General features: G+C 46.3%; 1 protein-coding gene across 1 annotated transcript in view; it reads right to left on the bottom strand.

Annotated features, from left to right (window-relative positions):
• MAN1A2 (mannosidase alpha class 1A member 2) overlaps nucleotides 1-12,019 on the bottom strand; it is a 144,930-nt gene extending 132,911 nt beyond the window's left edge. Inside the window, exon 1 of the mRNA XM_059836282.1 lies at nucleotides 11,712-12,019. Coding sequence (XP_059692265.1) covers nucleotides 11,712-12,019 — 308 coding nt within the window. The remainder of the gene's footprint in view (nucleotides 1-11,711) is intronic.
• Nucleotides 12,020-16,586: the final 4,567 nt, after the last annotated feature.

Consider the following 16,586-nt stretch of genomic DNA (forward strand, 5'->3'; position numbering starts at 1 on the left):
CCTGCCGCCTGCACCGCCCTGTTTTATTTCAGCTGTTGAGCACTGAACCGAAAACGGTGGGGTCAAATTGCTAAAAATAAGTGACCGATTCTATAAAAAGGAGAGGTAGAGCAGAAACTGAAAATAAAATATAAAACCAAAACCCACCTGCCACAAATGTTTTCGAACAGTTTGATGGAAATATAAGGCTTTCTAAATCTCAAAAAGCATTCTATTTTAAGCATTACTGAACCCACCTGAAAGCTGGTGAGGCAAGGTTATGGCTGATGCAGTTTAAGGCAATTTTTTAAGGCAACTTGGAAGAAGTCTATTTAGAGACAGCCTGCACAGGCTCCAGAATTTTTCCCTATTAATGCAAGTCAGATAAAAAAATGAATTTGTTAAGTATCAAATTTAAGGAATATTTTCATTTTTTATGCTTCCACATGTTTTCTAGTTACTAGAACACTAGACAATATTACATAGTTTGCTTTTTTCCCAAAATTCCATACTATGAACCCATGAAGGTTCAAAACAAACTTGCTAGGGAACCACAGGACACCAATTAATTATGACTTACTCAAAAACTATACACACCACTTCGGAGTTCAGGCAGGTTGTCGGTTTGTTGACTTGTTGCTGTAAGAAAGGAAGCTCCATGGATACTTCCTTGGGTTTTTTCCTTTTAAACTCAAAAGGCACTTTAAATTTTCCCAGGATCACCGCCAGCAAATTCTAGAGTACGAAGAGTTTTGAAGAAAATTACATACGGTAATGGGCTAAATCACAATCTTGTGCTGGGGAATCGATCAGGTAACTTGTGTCAGTATCTGAACCTCCCAGACCACGTAAAGGCAGCATTTTCTTTGCAGTGCCTTAAGTTCCTCCTGCAAGCGTTCCTGCAGGTTACATTACCACTTGAAACGTCACATATTTCATTGAGCATAATGATTCAGGCATCTTGCCAAATTGACACGAATATGTCAAGCCTCATTTTTCTTTGTAATAGCAGTAGACTGGATGATCTAGCCCCACTGCAGTGTGACAGCCAGATGCTATTCTGAGAAAATTATGTCTAAAGAGGGGAGAGGGGGTGTCAAGAAAACCACTATGCATAAACTGCAATAGCATATCCATCTGAATAAAATTAGTGCTCAAGTGGTTTACAGAAACCAAAACAAACATATCAAAAAACTACAGAGCTATAAAAACCTGAGCAAAGCAAGGACCTGGGTTCATGTGTAGTGTTAGCAACACAATCTCAAAAATTCTGTTGTCTCAAACACACACAAGAAAATCATCATCAGGCATTTGACTTTGAGTCAACAGACTGCTCCCGCCTGGCCAGCAAGCAGCTATCAAATGTTGCAGTGCGAACACAGGACCAGGTACAATCCAGCCAGAAAGATTCCAGGTTCTCTTCCATCACTATGCTTTTTTTGTTGTTGTTCTTCACATCAAGTACTACCAAGAATGATGGGTATTTTGATTTTTTTTTTTTTTTTAAATTTGGTTTTGGGTCAGGATTTTTTTTGTGGGGTTTGATATTTGGTTTTTTTAAAACTTCCTTTGGTTACCAGTACAACTTTGAATTATTCTCAAACGTTCTGTTCAGCAATACCACTACAAGAAAAAGCTGTAACACGGCTATAATGGAAGTTCTTTGTAAAAACTGCCAGTAGAATGTCGGGCACCTCATTAGCCATTCCTTTTAAAGTTTCACGTGTAATATTGAAATGACAGCAGTGACAATTGATTACCCACTTCACAGATCCGTTTATAGATATCACATAAAGAGATACCTTGGTATGCTTCCATAAGCATCAGTTCCTCAAGATGAGAAAGTTCCCAGACAAGATACAAAACTCCCCCCAGAATTCTCAGTTTTCAGGGTGACAGTTATCGCAGTGCAGGTAAGTTCCCTTCCGTCATCTGGGATGTGACTCAGCCATTCATTTCGCACAGGAACAGGCAAAACATTCATACCGTGTGAACCTTTCATCACGCTGATCTGGACCAACTGAACAAGTATATCAGTTTGTAGATCCAACTTGACCGATTTCAAGTACCGAAATCAGTATTTTTAACAGTTTGGATTAACAACAGCTGGTTAAAATGGAGTAATGTGCTCCATTTGGTAATAAAATTGAAGTTAAAAAACTGTTTAATTCTTAGCAATATTTCTCATTTGTTTTGATTTTCCTACTTACTGGAAAATGGCTCTTTCAGAGACCCATTGATATTTTAATTGCTGTGGAATCCACTATCTCTAGAAGGTGGAATTAGTTAAAAAAATAGAAATTTGAATTCCTTGTATGAAGCATTCCCTTTCTAACATCAGAACTCCAATGATGCAGAAGAGCGGACTTGCCCCTCTGCAGTACTTTCTTCTCCAGAACACTGTGCATTGCAATTCAGAATTCAATACATGCATTACTTAATAATTTGGAGAACACTTTCCACTCAAATAGAAACCAACGGCAGCAGAACAGATGCCTTTAGGAAACTAAGGATGTGTGATTCTAGCACTGGGAAAACAGACACATGCTTGCATCATCTGCAATCACCGAGTTTAGAATTAAACAGTCTTCAGTGTTTCCAAGATAAATCTCTTGTAAATCAGGTTTAAAAGGTCACTAGAAACACAGTTCTTAGTCAAACTAGTTCACACTATCATTTTTTCAGGACTGAATTTTGTCTTTCTTTGGGGAAAAACAGAAGGGGGGGCGGGGAGAATATTGTATCTTATCCAGGAAAATAACTCCGCTCTTCTCTAAGAAGCATCTTTCCCACTGCTTTTGCCATCTCAAACAAGCCCAGAGAGCGGTGGCTGCTTTTTCAAGTTTTGTTTTTACAGCGTAGAGCAAATTGATTTCACAAAGTACTGAAAACAAGCAGGAAGTTTGCAGTCCAGAAAGTCAGCTCTGGATTATGATTTTTTAAATACACTACAGAAAGGATGCAAGTATTCTGGAGCAAAAGCAGATCCCCTAACTTGCATAGGGAAAATAGTAAATAGCACTCAAAATGCAATAAATTTATAAAGATAGCAACGTATCCAGAAAAATCTGCTGAGGAAACAGCGCATGCTGTAAGCTACGCTTACTAGCCGAGAAACCTAAACCACGAGTACAACTGAACCCGTGTATTCAGCGTATATTTACTAATCCAGCACGATATACAGAGCAAGAACATGGCAGATGTGATCTTGCCCTTCCTACTGAAGGATCTAAGGGCCATGCCGCTCCCACAGACAAGATGTTTTTCTTACTTTTTGTGAGTGCATTCAGTTTGATCCAATAACAAGTAAAACGGATTAGTTTGATTTACCACCGACGGTCACCCGCTCATAAGTGGCCTGACTGTACACTTCAGCAGTTAAAACATGTCAGCAGCTCCCGGAGAAAAATGATGACAAATTACCAAGAGGGAGAAACTACTTACGCAGCTTGCCTGTGCAAACTTCAAATGCCTTGCTGGCCTACAAACAGTACCAAGCCTCAGCCGAGATGAATGTCAACTTGCAAAAGTCTTCCAAGTTGCTAACAGCACACATTAAATGTGAAAACTGACATTTCTGCATGCTGGTGGTAATAGACACAAAGTAATTTCATTTAACAGCTCTTAAATCTTTATACAGCAAGAAAATACTTTCATCGCATACACTCCCTTAGAGCTGGAATTTTCCTCCTGCCATACTGATCAGATTACATAATTTTAAGCCAAATGAAAAGCTCAAACTTGCTCTCTCGAATAGAATCATAGAAAATAGCTACCTGTCCATTGTAAGCCTCAGTGGCAGCACTACGGCGAGGAGCTGGGGAAGCGTTTACAAAATCCTCTGGTGGTGTAAGAGGTGACTAACAAGTAAGAAAGCACATCAAACATTAACGATACTAATGCTGAATACCACATGCATGGTAATCCAGTTCATGGGTTTGCATCATAAGAACATTTGAAAAACTGAAGGCAGCAAGATGGAATCATAGATGTGACTCAATGTCTGGGCAAATAAATCCTGTAAGGAGCAGAACTAACGTAGCCCAGTATTTCACAGAACCATAGAATCATTTAGGTTGGAAAAGACCCTTAAATTGGGCCGGACCCGAGTCCAACCGTTAACCTAGCACTGCCAAGTCCACCACTAAACCACGTCCCTAAGCACCACATCCACACGTCTTTTAAACACCTCCAGGGATGGGGACTCCACCACCTCCCTGGGCAGCCTCTTCCAATGCTTGTTCCTTTCGGTGAAGAAATTTTTCCTAATATCCAATCTAAACCTCCCCTAGAACAACTTGAGGGTGTTTCATCTCGTCATATGAGCGCTTGGGAAAAAGAGACCGACCTCCACCTCACCACAACCCCCTTTCAGGTAATTGTAAGAGAGTGATAAGGTCTCCCCTCAGCCTCCTCTTCTCCAGACTCAACAACCCCAGCTCCCTCAGCCGCTCCTCATACATCAGTGTCCTTTAGCTTTCTGTCCCAACACTTCCTACCACCTTGGTAATGCATCCCATAAAAGCCAGCTCTTTCCTACCACAGCGTTCATTTCCAACCACCCTTCTCCAGCGATCGGTGAAGAACTGAGGGCACGTATTGTGGCTGGTTCAGAGCTACGCTTGTGTGGACTGACTAGCAGCAGACCGAGTATCACAGACGACTCTTGGGCTCACAGTTGTGATCTTTCCTTCAGCACTGTCCCCAGTTAAGGTCTTTCACCCAGCAATGAGATATGCACAAGATACAGAAATGTACTCATTTTGACAGGTCACCCTTTGCTACTGATGGATGTTACGGGGGAGAAAGGGGGAATAGAGAACAGAACAGGGTCAGCGAGCGCTACAGGTGAACGTACGGCACAGCCACGTAAACTTTGTTTGCTTAAGAGACAAGGCTAAAGGTACCTCTAAAGAGCAGTCTCTAGCTTAGAAAAGAAGGTTAATAAATAACCTATAGCATATCTTCTCAACTTTTTTTTACATTTTAGAAACACCACTGTACCTGGTTGGGCACTCAAAAAAACAAAAGTGGAAATTACCAGGGAAAATGATCTCTTTTTTCTGTTTGCTTTTTTGGGGGGGTTTTTGGGCGGGGGGTTTTTTGAGATCTTCAAATACTAAGTAATCCAAATAATACAGAATGTCCAGATCTCTGAGTGAATAGATGAAACTACATAATTTGCTCTGTACAGAGCACTAGATCAGAAAACAACATAAAGACAAAAGGAATCAAAAGCCTATGGATTTTGAGCAAACATACGAGAACCTAGCAGTTCTCAAAGCTTTCCCCAATATTTCCCCCCCGTGAATAAGCGTACTCGCTCTCAATACAGCAAGATAATAAAGTAAAATCTATTTGTTGAATTTGAAGACAAATAGCAGAAGTCATATTGATCAAATATGAGGTAAATAACTACTTTAATAAGGTTCTTTGGAAAAGTTATAATCATACAGGACATCTAGAGCCCTCAGACTTCTTATTCCAAGATTTGGGGCAGCAGGGGAAAGGTACTTACTGTTCCCCTTTCTTGGCCTTACTGCCTTGTTGGCCTGTTGAACACTCCTCTCCCCACAAACAGTTAACTTGCTCTGAATTTTAGTAATAAAGTGACAATCTAGTTACTGAATTAAGACAGATGATAGCACTCACTTGAGCCTGCAACTGGAACTGAAGGGAAAAGCACAAATCCCACAAGCTATATCCAAACACATGCCCTGAAGCTCCCACTTTGTTGGCTTGAATAACTACCGTGAGAAACAGCTGCCTACCTATCAGACCAAACCCTCCTCAACATGGAGAGCTGCAATAATGACAGCGCGGGATAGTGGAATAAAAGCACTGACCACATTTTGGACTTTATGAGCTTCTTAGGGAAGGACACAAGAAGAGAAGAAAGGCGTTGCAATGTCTTTCCTCTTTGCCCGTAGTCAGTCTCAGTTCAATTGTTACGAAAACATGTACACGTACAACACGTGATGTCACCAAACCTGTGATTTGTAATTTTATGTAATTAATTTTACATATATTTGTTTTAAGGAAGCAAAAACCCACAACTCAGAACTAGCTGAGTAGGATCGAGATGTTTGTATTTACTACAGGAAATTGAGAGGATCAGAAGATGGGAGAACTCTCCTAGTGCAACGTGCCCACAACTAGCCGTGCTGCTTACTATTGCCTACACCGCTACCATCATCAAGCAACCCACATTCATGCTAAAGTCCTTTTGAGATTTCAATCTACAAAACTCCGAACGAACCAAAGCACTACTGCCTCCCACCCACTAGCTGGCCTAAATCCAGCCAGCAGACTTTCTGCAGTTTTCCCACGCCTGATTGTTTTCCAGCATGCAGACAGAGTATAGATCATGCAGAAAACCAACAAGTTAACACTTTTTTTTTAAAAAAAATGGAAAGGGTAAGAACTGGAGGACACCAGCTCTCGACTCCTCTCTTTCATAATACAGGAAATACTTTGACAAACTGGAGTACAGCAAGGAAACTTGAAGAAAGCAGCACTCTACATATGATGTAGGCTCTTCAGCAGATGGGGGGGAGGAGGGAGGACATCTAGACAGATGGCCTAGAATTTGCATTTTGTAACTCCAAGAGGAAAGCATTTCTCAGCCTACATCACAATGCACTAATTTCAGCAGAACCTTAGAAATAATACAAGCAGGTTCAGGAGAAATTCAAACTGAGTTTAAGGGTATCATGTGGGGACTCCAGAGGAAAGCAAAGGAAATCAAATTTCTATAAATCTCCAAGTACCAACATTATTTCTCAAGCCTCTTCTCAAAATGAAGTCCAGAACTGAGAGTGACATGTGGCTACTAAAAACTCCAACTGAGAAAAGTCTCCAGATAAAGATGGGCAGTGCTCTTGCAATAGCTTCAACAGCTGAAGACTGACACCAGACAGCTACACCTTCTTTGCCCTAGACGTACGAGCCCTGCCTTGGAACGCACTCCTCCTGCCCTCTTCAGCTCCATAGGCGTTACCACAAGGACCTGCACCTCCTGCACGTTGCACCCTAAAAATCCCTTGCTTCTAGATCAAGCGCCTCAGCTTAAACTCAGAGACCACATCCCACAGAGGCCGTGGAGTCTGCTCCGAAGATAGGCTCAATTTCATGCAACGAAAAATTGGACAGAGTAGGAGCTGGGGCCCAGGCACTACGGTGGCTCCTGATTTTTCAGGGGAAAAAACAGTTTCTCTGCATCACAACAGCAAATACTCTTAATTGCAGTAATGAGCTGTGCCTCAAGTAAAGGTGGGGAAGGAAGAGCAAAGAGTTGTATGCACTTTTATACTTGACGGCATGGCAGAGGATGACAGGAGACGCTGATCCCACTGAGTGATAGAGGTTAAATTATCTCCTCTACCCACTTCTTCTGTAGCTAATTAAGTCATATAGACCAGAGAATATAAAGGTATTCAAAAGAAGCATGTTAAGCCTTTCATGTTTCCTAAAAAAAAAAAAATTGCAGGATTTAAAAGAAGAAATTAAGACTGAAAGCTCTTCAGAATCATTTTTGTTACTTTCACCTCCTAGGAGTAGAGAGAGCAGCTGCTACCGCCATAGAGACAACCATATATTGAGCAACAGAAGAAAGAGCACTTTTAGACTACTGCCATACAGCTGCTGACCCACAACGGGGCATATCAGACTGCTGCGCTTATACCTTTGCATAACACAGAAGTCGATATTCCTTAGCTTCACAGGAGCAAAGCCAAAGGCATGATTTACACTGATCTATACCTGTTTACACAGGGAGGCCAAGGCAGTTGAGGTGGTCAGTTGTATCAGCAGCACCTGCTATCAGTCTGATGACGCGAGGGCTGCTCGGGGTTTTTTAGCACAGGCAGGAATTATGACTTGAAGTAATACAGGGGAATTTAGCAGCTGAAGATGCAGCTCTGCAAATTCTGAAGGACTGAATTGTTGGCACAACAGCAGTCCAAGTGCTGTTACAAAGTGGCTTTGCAGCTTTGAGCTCATAAAATTACACTATTCGTTGCCTCTAAGATTAATGTACTTTCACCACAGAAATGATCTTAACTGTTGTCAAGTAATATAAAGAGCAGCTGCTTGACACATCATTAAAGAAACAAGTCTGCTCAATTTCCATATTACAGATAATCTTATTTTTAAAAAATCTCATAGATCAAGGAGATTACAGGGCATCTGCATTCTCGCTCATTTACATTAGATGCCAAGGAACCGTAAGAATGTTTTGGTTTGGTTCCAAAGCTATCTTTCAGACGTGGTACTGAAGAACAAAATACCTGAGATAGCTGGAAAGTGACTGAGTAGTGAGAAACCCCTGAAGTGTTTTCGTGTGGCAGGGCAGATGCAGAAGTTTGGGAGAAGTAACAGTTATCTAAAACTGTGTAATAAATTTTAAGTAACGCACAAGTTTGTTTGGCAAGATGTCTCTTCAAAACTGTGCTGCTCTCATTCCAGAATCTCTGCAATATCCTATTTGAAACGGAGAGAAATTCATCTTTGGGAAATGAAATTGATTTTTTAAAAGCATGTGTACGCACATATCTTCACAAGTCCTGGACTAGCCTTTTCCGCTCTCCCTCCTCCCAAAGGCAGAATTTTGTGGTATCCATTTCCAACATTACTAACCCACTACCCTGCAAGTGCCCACGAAGAGCTTACCCATGAAACAAACAGCTAAAAATGAGTATTAACTTGCACTACAGCCCGTCCATTTCCCAAAATATAAATTGCAGTTTTATTGCAGGTTTTAACGACTTTCTTAGAAGAAAGTTGTTTTTCTTTGGATAATAGGCAAGGACACTAATTCTTGAACAGACCATCAGGAACGGAGTCCCCGTCCGTCCCCCCGGCTTTTTCTCCCTTGAAGAGGAGAAGGGAAGAAGGACGGCAGCAGTAAAAAACCAGGTTAATGGAAGATGTAAAGTGATGTTGCCAAGGGGTAACCACCGTAACAATAATAATGTCAAGGGGGCCCAGGGGAAGAGGGGGGAAAGCAATGTCAGGAATACAGAGAAGGTCCAGTGAGAACTACTGTTTGTACACCCAACGCTAAAGCACGGCTGCGTGACAGCCCTCTACCTACATCATTGCCGTATTTTGCTAGAAGACAGAAATGCGAATATCCTCCAAAAGCCTACAAAGCTCAGAATTTGAGGGGCAGGGGAAAACAAGCATTAAAATATTATAGCCTATATACCAAGGGAGCAGCATTACCATGATACATAGTTTTTACTGTTCGACAGAGGTCAATGCCAGCATTCACAGAAGAAACACTTCCCTTTAGTCACTAAATCAACACACGTGTCACTTCATGATCAAGTATATACTTCATATGAATGACCTTTCACGCTATTTCCTCTGAAGTCCCATAGAAAGACAGCTTGTCAAGCCACCATCACCCCTCACATGTTAGACCGCATCCTCCCTTGTATTACCAGCAGGTTGTTTTCTCTTGATCTTTTGCACCGTAACTCCTCAGTGCCATCCTAAAAACAACACCTACAGAGTAGCTGGCACTTGACTTTGCTCCTTGATAGAATGAAGTTTTTCATCCTAAACTACTGAAGACCCTTTACTTTCTCAAAACACCATCCGTCAATGTCCCTGCAACCCAGGAGGAGGAACTCAGCACTGAAAATGGCAGCAGGTGTTTTCCCTTTATCGAAAAGAGTCCCCACATCAGCGCCAGGCTAGCAAATAGCCTGTTGATAAGACTGTGTGGTAATAAGCCAAAAAAGTTGCTCCAGAAGTAAAGCACGTAACCTTGCTTCACAATGCGTATTGTGGCATTCACGCAAGCGTCTCACAAGCAGGTTAAGCAGGCAGGCCGTTTTAGTAGTTAAGACGTGTTTGGAGTAATCCAATGGTTCGTAGGGCTAAAACAACAAGAATAATATCTACTCTTGCTCAAATAACTCAAAGGCGGCCATAAAAAACTGGACGTGACAGGGAGAGTTTTGGGTGGGGGGCAGGTACACACATTTGTACCTTATGGAGGAACCATAGGAGAGTTAACTGATGACAGGATAACCGCTTCTTTTAAGAACAGATCCCGAAGAAGCAAAACGCATTTAGCTCCGACAGTTACAAGTTACTGCTTATCTACACACGACAGACAGAAGGAGTACACACTTCGTATCATTACTAAAGCTGTAGCCTCAGGAATTACACTTAAAGAGGAAACCTGAAAAGGACCCACATAAGTCATTAATCAAGAGCATCACTCCAGAACTATCAGTATCAACAAACTCCTTTTTCTACGGCCCATCTACTGGGCAACACAAGGTATAACAGTCACAGCTGGAGTTCTGAAAATTTCCGCCGAACGCCTCTTTTTGTTTCATCTGCCTTCTATTTCAGCACCTGATTTTGACTGCATGTACCAGACCGAGGAAGAAACAAGATGACACAAAAAAAAAGACAGTGAAAGATGAGAACTTCAAAGGCGTATTAGAGAGTGTCTAAACCCATGTTTTGCGCGACGTTTAACCGCACCAGCAATTAACATCACAGACAGAAGAAGTCCCTGTTAAATATTAAGCCTCCATGCCCTTTCAGTCAGTGAGAAAGAGCTCATGATAAGTGCCCCAAGACATCCAACCGCAACAATGCCTTAAGGAGGAATACCCCAGTATTCAGGTAGTCTTTATAACTCATAACAGATGAATAAAAAGAGGCAATTATACCCTCTCCTTTTAATCTAGCGCAAATAACCTTTAAATAATTCTTATATCACGTCTGTAGGATGTATTTTACACTGTTCTCAAAGGAACACTATCAGCATAAGTAACCTTCCTTTAAATTTCACTGTATTACTAATTTGAGTACAGAAAAGCATATATTTTATCACCCATCATCAACCCATTTTACACATCTTTGACAGTGACGGGAGATCAGTCACTACGATCCAGGCACCGGGGTAGGATTCAAGCAATTCACATATGTTAGAAGCAAATACACAGTAAAACCCTCATTTAAGTTTTTGAATCTCAGTTTTGAAGGCTTAACTTCACATGACCCTGTCTTGAAGATTTAGAGGCTTGCACCGCACAAAGCTTTTAAGTGGCCCCAAAAAGCTATCAACAGCGTGACATTTACCATCGTTGTTCTTAACTACAATTTCTTCTCCAATTTCTTTACGCTGGCAAACACAATTAAGGAAACTTAGCCACCGGCACCCCCAATTGTCTGGAATAACATTATAACAAGAGATTTTTAAGGGCCAGAGAAGGCAATTAAGCCGTCTACGCTAGTTCTGCGTCCTGCACATCGTAGGCTGACAGCCTCTGGGTCACAGCATGAAGTCTTCGCCAAATCAAAGTTCTCGCTACGCTATTCAGCAACAAGCAGCTGTTGCGAGCGAGCACGTAGAAAAGATGCAGCGGTTTTTCAGTCACTTGTACTGTCTCCACAAATGCCATAACTTGACCCCCTTCTCTCCACGACTGACCCAGGGAATCGGCTAGGGTGCGAAAATAAAGCGGGTACCGGGGGAGAGCTCGTGTTTACCCTCCCAGCCCTCGCTAGCCAGGCGCCTGAATTCCCACTGGAAAAGAGAACATGGAGCCACAGCTACCTAGGGCAGCTGGAGGACGCAAGGCAAGCGCTCGGGAGTTGACGGACGGTGGGAAGACACGAGGACGTGGGAGAGGGGAGCGAGAGCGGTACGGGAAGGACCGGTTTTGCGGCTCTCCCTCCCACCCGGCGAGGAAGGCACCTACCTGTGCCGGTGCTCGTCGTGCCCTTGCCCGTGGATGAGGAATCCGCCGAGGTTCTTGCCCCCTTTGCTGGTGTCCACGTGAGGAATGAGCACATCCTCCAAGCCCAGGTCAAAGCGCTTGTGCTTCGAGGAGTCGGGGAGGAAGAAGAACGCCCCGAAGCACAGGGTGATGAAGGCACTAAGAATAAGGAGCAGGATAAATTTTTCGGAGAGTCTCAGGGTGGCCCTGTGGTGCGGGAAGGCGGAGGCGCCCAGGGTCAGGGGGGGCAGCCTCCGCCCGGAGAGCGGCAGCAGGGCGGGAGTGGTCATCCTTCCGCCAGCGACCACCCCGCGGGGCACGCCTCAGCCCCTCAGCCCCGGCGGCGGCCGGCGCGGGCCCGGCTCGGCTCGGCCGCCTCCCGGCCCGGCGCGGGGGCTGGGGGCGGCTTCACCATCCTCCCCGCGGGCGCCGGGCCGCGTCCCCCCCTCGCCCGCCGAGCCACCGCGCGGGGGAAGGGAGGGAGGGAGGGAGGGAGGGAGGGGAGGGGAGGGGGGGGCCGGGCCGCCCCTACGGCCCCCGCCCCCCCGGGGGCTCGGGCCGGGACGCGGCCGCCCCGCTACTTGCGCGCCCCGCGCCCTCGCCCCGGGGCCAGCAGGGCCCGGGCGGGCGGCTCCGGTCAGCGGCGCTCCCTGAGCTCCGCGGCCGCTCGGCTGCGGGACGGCAGCGGCCGGCGGCAGCGGGCTGCTGGGGGCCCGGCCTGGCGCGCGGCGTCCCTCCGCCCGCGTCCCCTTGGCCGGGCCGGGCGGAGGCTCATCCCCGCCGCGCCGCCCCGCTGCGAACGGCGAACGGCGCCGGGAGCGGCCACCGCAATTCCACTCCGGACCCCCGCTCCGCCCCCACGGCGCCTGCGCGGCGGCGGGCGGCGCAGGCGCGCGGGGGGGGGAAGCGAGGTCTCGAGGAAGCCGCTGCCACAGAGGGGCCCGCCCCTTCGGCGGGAGGGGCGGGGCGAGGGGCGGGGCCTGCCCGCGCCGGTCCCCGAGGCAGGGGGCGGCGCGGGCGCGCGGGGAGGCCGGGCCGGGCTGCGGGGCCCGGCGGTGCCGCCGCCGCAGCGGGGTCCCCGGCGGCTCGGCGTTGCCCCCTGCGGGAAAGCGGCGTCTCGCCGCCCCGCTGCGGCAGCGCCGGTGCGGCTCTCAGCCGCGCTGTCAGCCGGGCCGGGCAGCGAAACCCGAGGTGGTTCGCTGGACAAGATCGCGCCGAGCGCGGGGCCGCGCCGTCGTCCCGGGGACCCCGTGAGGCAGGGCCTGCCCCCGGGCAGGGCTGAGAGCCCTCTCTGGCGCGGCAGGCGCGTCCCGGGGGAGCCGCAGCCGCCCCGGTGGGAGCACCGGGAACGCGTGCTGCGGCCCTAGGGAGGCAGCGGCCCGAGCCCCCCCCGGGGCCGCGGTCCACCCGGGGCGGGAGGGCAGAGCGCTGCCTGGGGCGGCTGCCCGCGGGCTGCGGGTCCCCGGGAAACGCCGCCAGGTCTGGGGACTTCAGCTGCTCGAGCCGCCGGGCTCCGGGAATGGTCCGGCAGAAGCGCTCCGAGAAGGGGCGTAGGTGAAGTGATGGGCAGAAGATGTGTCCGCATTACCCTCCGCGAGTGTTGAACGGTGCCGGTTTACCCCGCTCAGTCGGGGTTTGCTGTCCGCAGGCGCGCAGAAGGCAAAGCTCCCCGGTCTGTAAAGGGCTTCGTGCAAAAGCACAAGGAAGGCTTGGGGACGAGTGGCTGGAAAGCTGCCCCGCAGAAAAGGACCTGGGGGTGCTGGTCGACACCCGGCTGACTATGAGCCAGCAGTGTGCCCAGGTGGCCAAGAAGGCCAATGACATCCTGGCCTGTATCAGAAATGGTGTGGCCAGCAGGAGCAGGGAGGTGATCATGCCCCTGTACTCGGCTCTGGTGAGGCCGCACCTCGAATGCTGTGTTCAGTTTTGGGCCCCGCACTACAAGAAGGACATGGAGGTGCTGGAGTGTGTCCAGAGAAGGGCGACGGAGCTGGAGAGGGGTCTGGAGCACAAGTCTGATGAGGAGCGGCTGAGGGAGCTGGGGGTGTTCAGTCTGGAGAAGAGGAGGCTGAGGGGAGACCTCATCACTCTCTACAACTGCCTGAAAGGGGGTTGTGGGGAGGTGGGTGTTGGTCTCTTCTCCCAAGTGACCAGCGACAGGACAAGAGGAAATGGCCTCAAGTTGCGCCAGGGGAGGTTCAGGCTGGATATTAGGAAAAATGTCTTTACTGAGAGAGTGGTGAAGCACTGGAACAGGCTGCCCAGGGAGGTGGTGGAGTCACCATCACTGGAGGTGTTCAAGGAACGTGTGGACGTGGCACTGCGGGACATGGTTTAGTGGGCATGGTGGGGTTGGGTTGATGGTTGGACTTGATGATCTTACAGGTCTTTTCCAACCTTAGCGATTCTCTGATTCTGTAATGCGGCCAATGCCCAGGAGTGGAGTGCCCTTGATCCCAGTCACAACAGCTACTGGTATCTGAACAGAGCAGGTTTGACAACATTAATACCAGGCATTTAGCTCTGTTATCAGTCTTATACTTTGCTTTAAATATTTTGAATCTTTGGGGAATTATGCTGGCCTGTGAAAAAAAAACCATCCCAAGTCCCGCTGGCCATGCTGAGTTAATGAAGATTAGTGCTCAGCTTCTGGTCCGAGTGTGGTGTACTATGGAAATTAAGGCCTCAAGAGAGGTTATTTTGGGAAGATTACAGGGAAGGAAAGCAGCTGAGCTAATAAAAAAACCTCTGATGGTTAATGTAGTGGTGCAGGTGTGGGTGGGTCAAGAAAATCCAGATTGATAAACCCTTGGGGTCCGTCAGGTTATCTGAAGTTAACCGATCAAGGTGAAGGAGACCATCTTCTATAGGAGACTAACTCTTCCACTCTCATCATTCCCTATGTCCTCACTTTCAAGCCATGAATCACACCTTGCTGGATCTTTTTGCATAAGGTATCAGAGATAATGGCCTTTCCCATCTGTCCACCCAGCTAAACTCTTCCAGCAACTTACATTTTGCCTCCTCTTCCCTGTTTTTTACAAAGAGGACGAGCAACAATGCCATACAGCAGACAGCCGGACCCTGCTTGCTAGCCTTGCACTGGTAAAAGACAAAATGAAGTGAGAAACTCTGCCATGAGGTGATAAAAACCAAAGAGCCAGTGTGGGACAGAGAAACCAAAGAGAGGGCATACACAAAGAGAGCTGCATTATCAATGATCCTCCAATGCACTCCAACCAGTACAGCAACTAAACCTAACATTTTATGTTGTTACTACAGGATCAACAAGCTTCAGCTGGTCTGTTGGCCATTTCAGCTGTCTTCTAGTTTTGATCTGGTGAAGTAAAATATCTTCAAATATGTTCAAGTCTTCACTTGTTAAATTGCTTTCACACACAGTCTGAAAAAAAAAGATCAGCCCATGAAGACTTTTGTTCTTCAATCTTTTTGCCCTTTGCTTCACTCTCCTCTGCCAACTGCTAGTTTTTCTTTTGCTTTAAAAGACTGATCAGAAGCTTCCAATTTCTTTATAAAATGTTTCTTTGTGTTTAGCTCATTGCAAAGAAGTGGCATTTCTGTAGGTTTTGTAGTTTATGATGACCTTTCCAAATTCTAAAGCATCTGTGTCTAAACCATGATGAAGTTTTCTATTTCTACAATTCTGTGCTTGTTTTGATTTCCCTACTCTTTACCAAAGTCTAAGAGTAATTTTTCATCCTTTGGTTGTGTCATACTGGGTAATATGCATATCCCTGTAAGTCTGCCAGTGATTTTCCACACTGCAGTGGTGTTGCTCTGTAGCTGAACAACATTAAATATAGAACTATATTGAATTAGTTGGTTTTGTGAGCCTGTGCTACACTATATAGATTCTGCATCTATTAGTGTTTTCTCAGAGATGCCCAGAACATTCTCAGAAGTGTCTTGCGCTGAAACCTAAAGGTTTTCACAAGAACCAGGAATTTCCCATACTCACTGTCTTGTCTTTGATCAATTACTAATGTAACTGGGAGCTTGAGGTGCAAAAGTGCTTGATCATCAATCAGCACTAAAGTCCCTGTATTTCCATAAACTTGAGGTGCAAAAGTGCTTGATCATCAGCACTAAAGTCACTGTATTTCCACGAGCTCAAGGTGCAAAAGTGCTTGATCGTCAGCACTAAAGTCACTGTATTTCCACGAGCTTGAGGTGCAAAAGTGCTTGATCATCAGCACTAAAGTCACTGTATTTCCACAAGCCAACATTTCTGGAAAGTTATTAGGGTAGTTCACATTTTTCAAAGGTAGACAAAGTAAGTCCTGTGGAAGTACAGATCCCACGTATTATTTCTTTCTTCTTGAAATGACCGCACTGATCCCTTCTAGCATCACAGTCTGAGCACACAGTCTGCAATCATTATTTGCAAAGCCTCTTCTTCAGTTTTCTCCCAAACATCTTCCAGTCTTTCCTCTAGCCCCCAGGTTCCATAGAAAGTCTGACACAGCTCGAAATGGCATTCACGTCCTCTCGGACCCAATGGTGACTGGGGTCCCGTGAGCACACTCTTTCGGAAATCTAGTCTCTAGCTGCTCCTGTGCCTCTGTCTTCATATTTCTCATCCCATCCCTCCGATCATTACTTCTTTGGAAGAGGCTCTTCACCCACAGCCAAGCTTTGCCCCAAGACTTTGGTCTTTGGCCCATTTCCTTGCTCTCTATATACCTCCTCCCTGTGTTGCTGAATGTATGTAAACATACATTTTACTATTATTTCTATGTATGTGGACAACTCACAAATCAACCTCTCCAATTCAGAGCCCATTTTATTCCAAACAACCCTTACCCTTAGATCTTTATGAGGAAGACTAGCCTTGCT

The sequence above is a fragment of the Gavia stellata genome, chromosome 1 (assembly GCF_030936135.1).
Source record: "Gavia stellata isolate bGavSte3 chromosome 1, bGavSte3.hap2, whole genome shotgun sequence".
NCBI classification, from domain to species: Eukaryota; Metazoa; Chordata; class Aves; order Gaviiformes; family Gaviidae; genus Gavia; species Gavia stellata.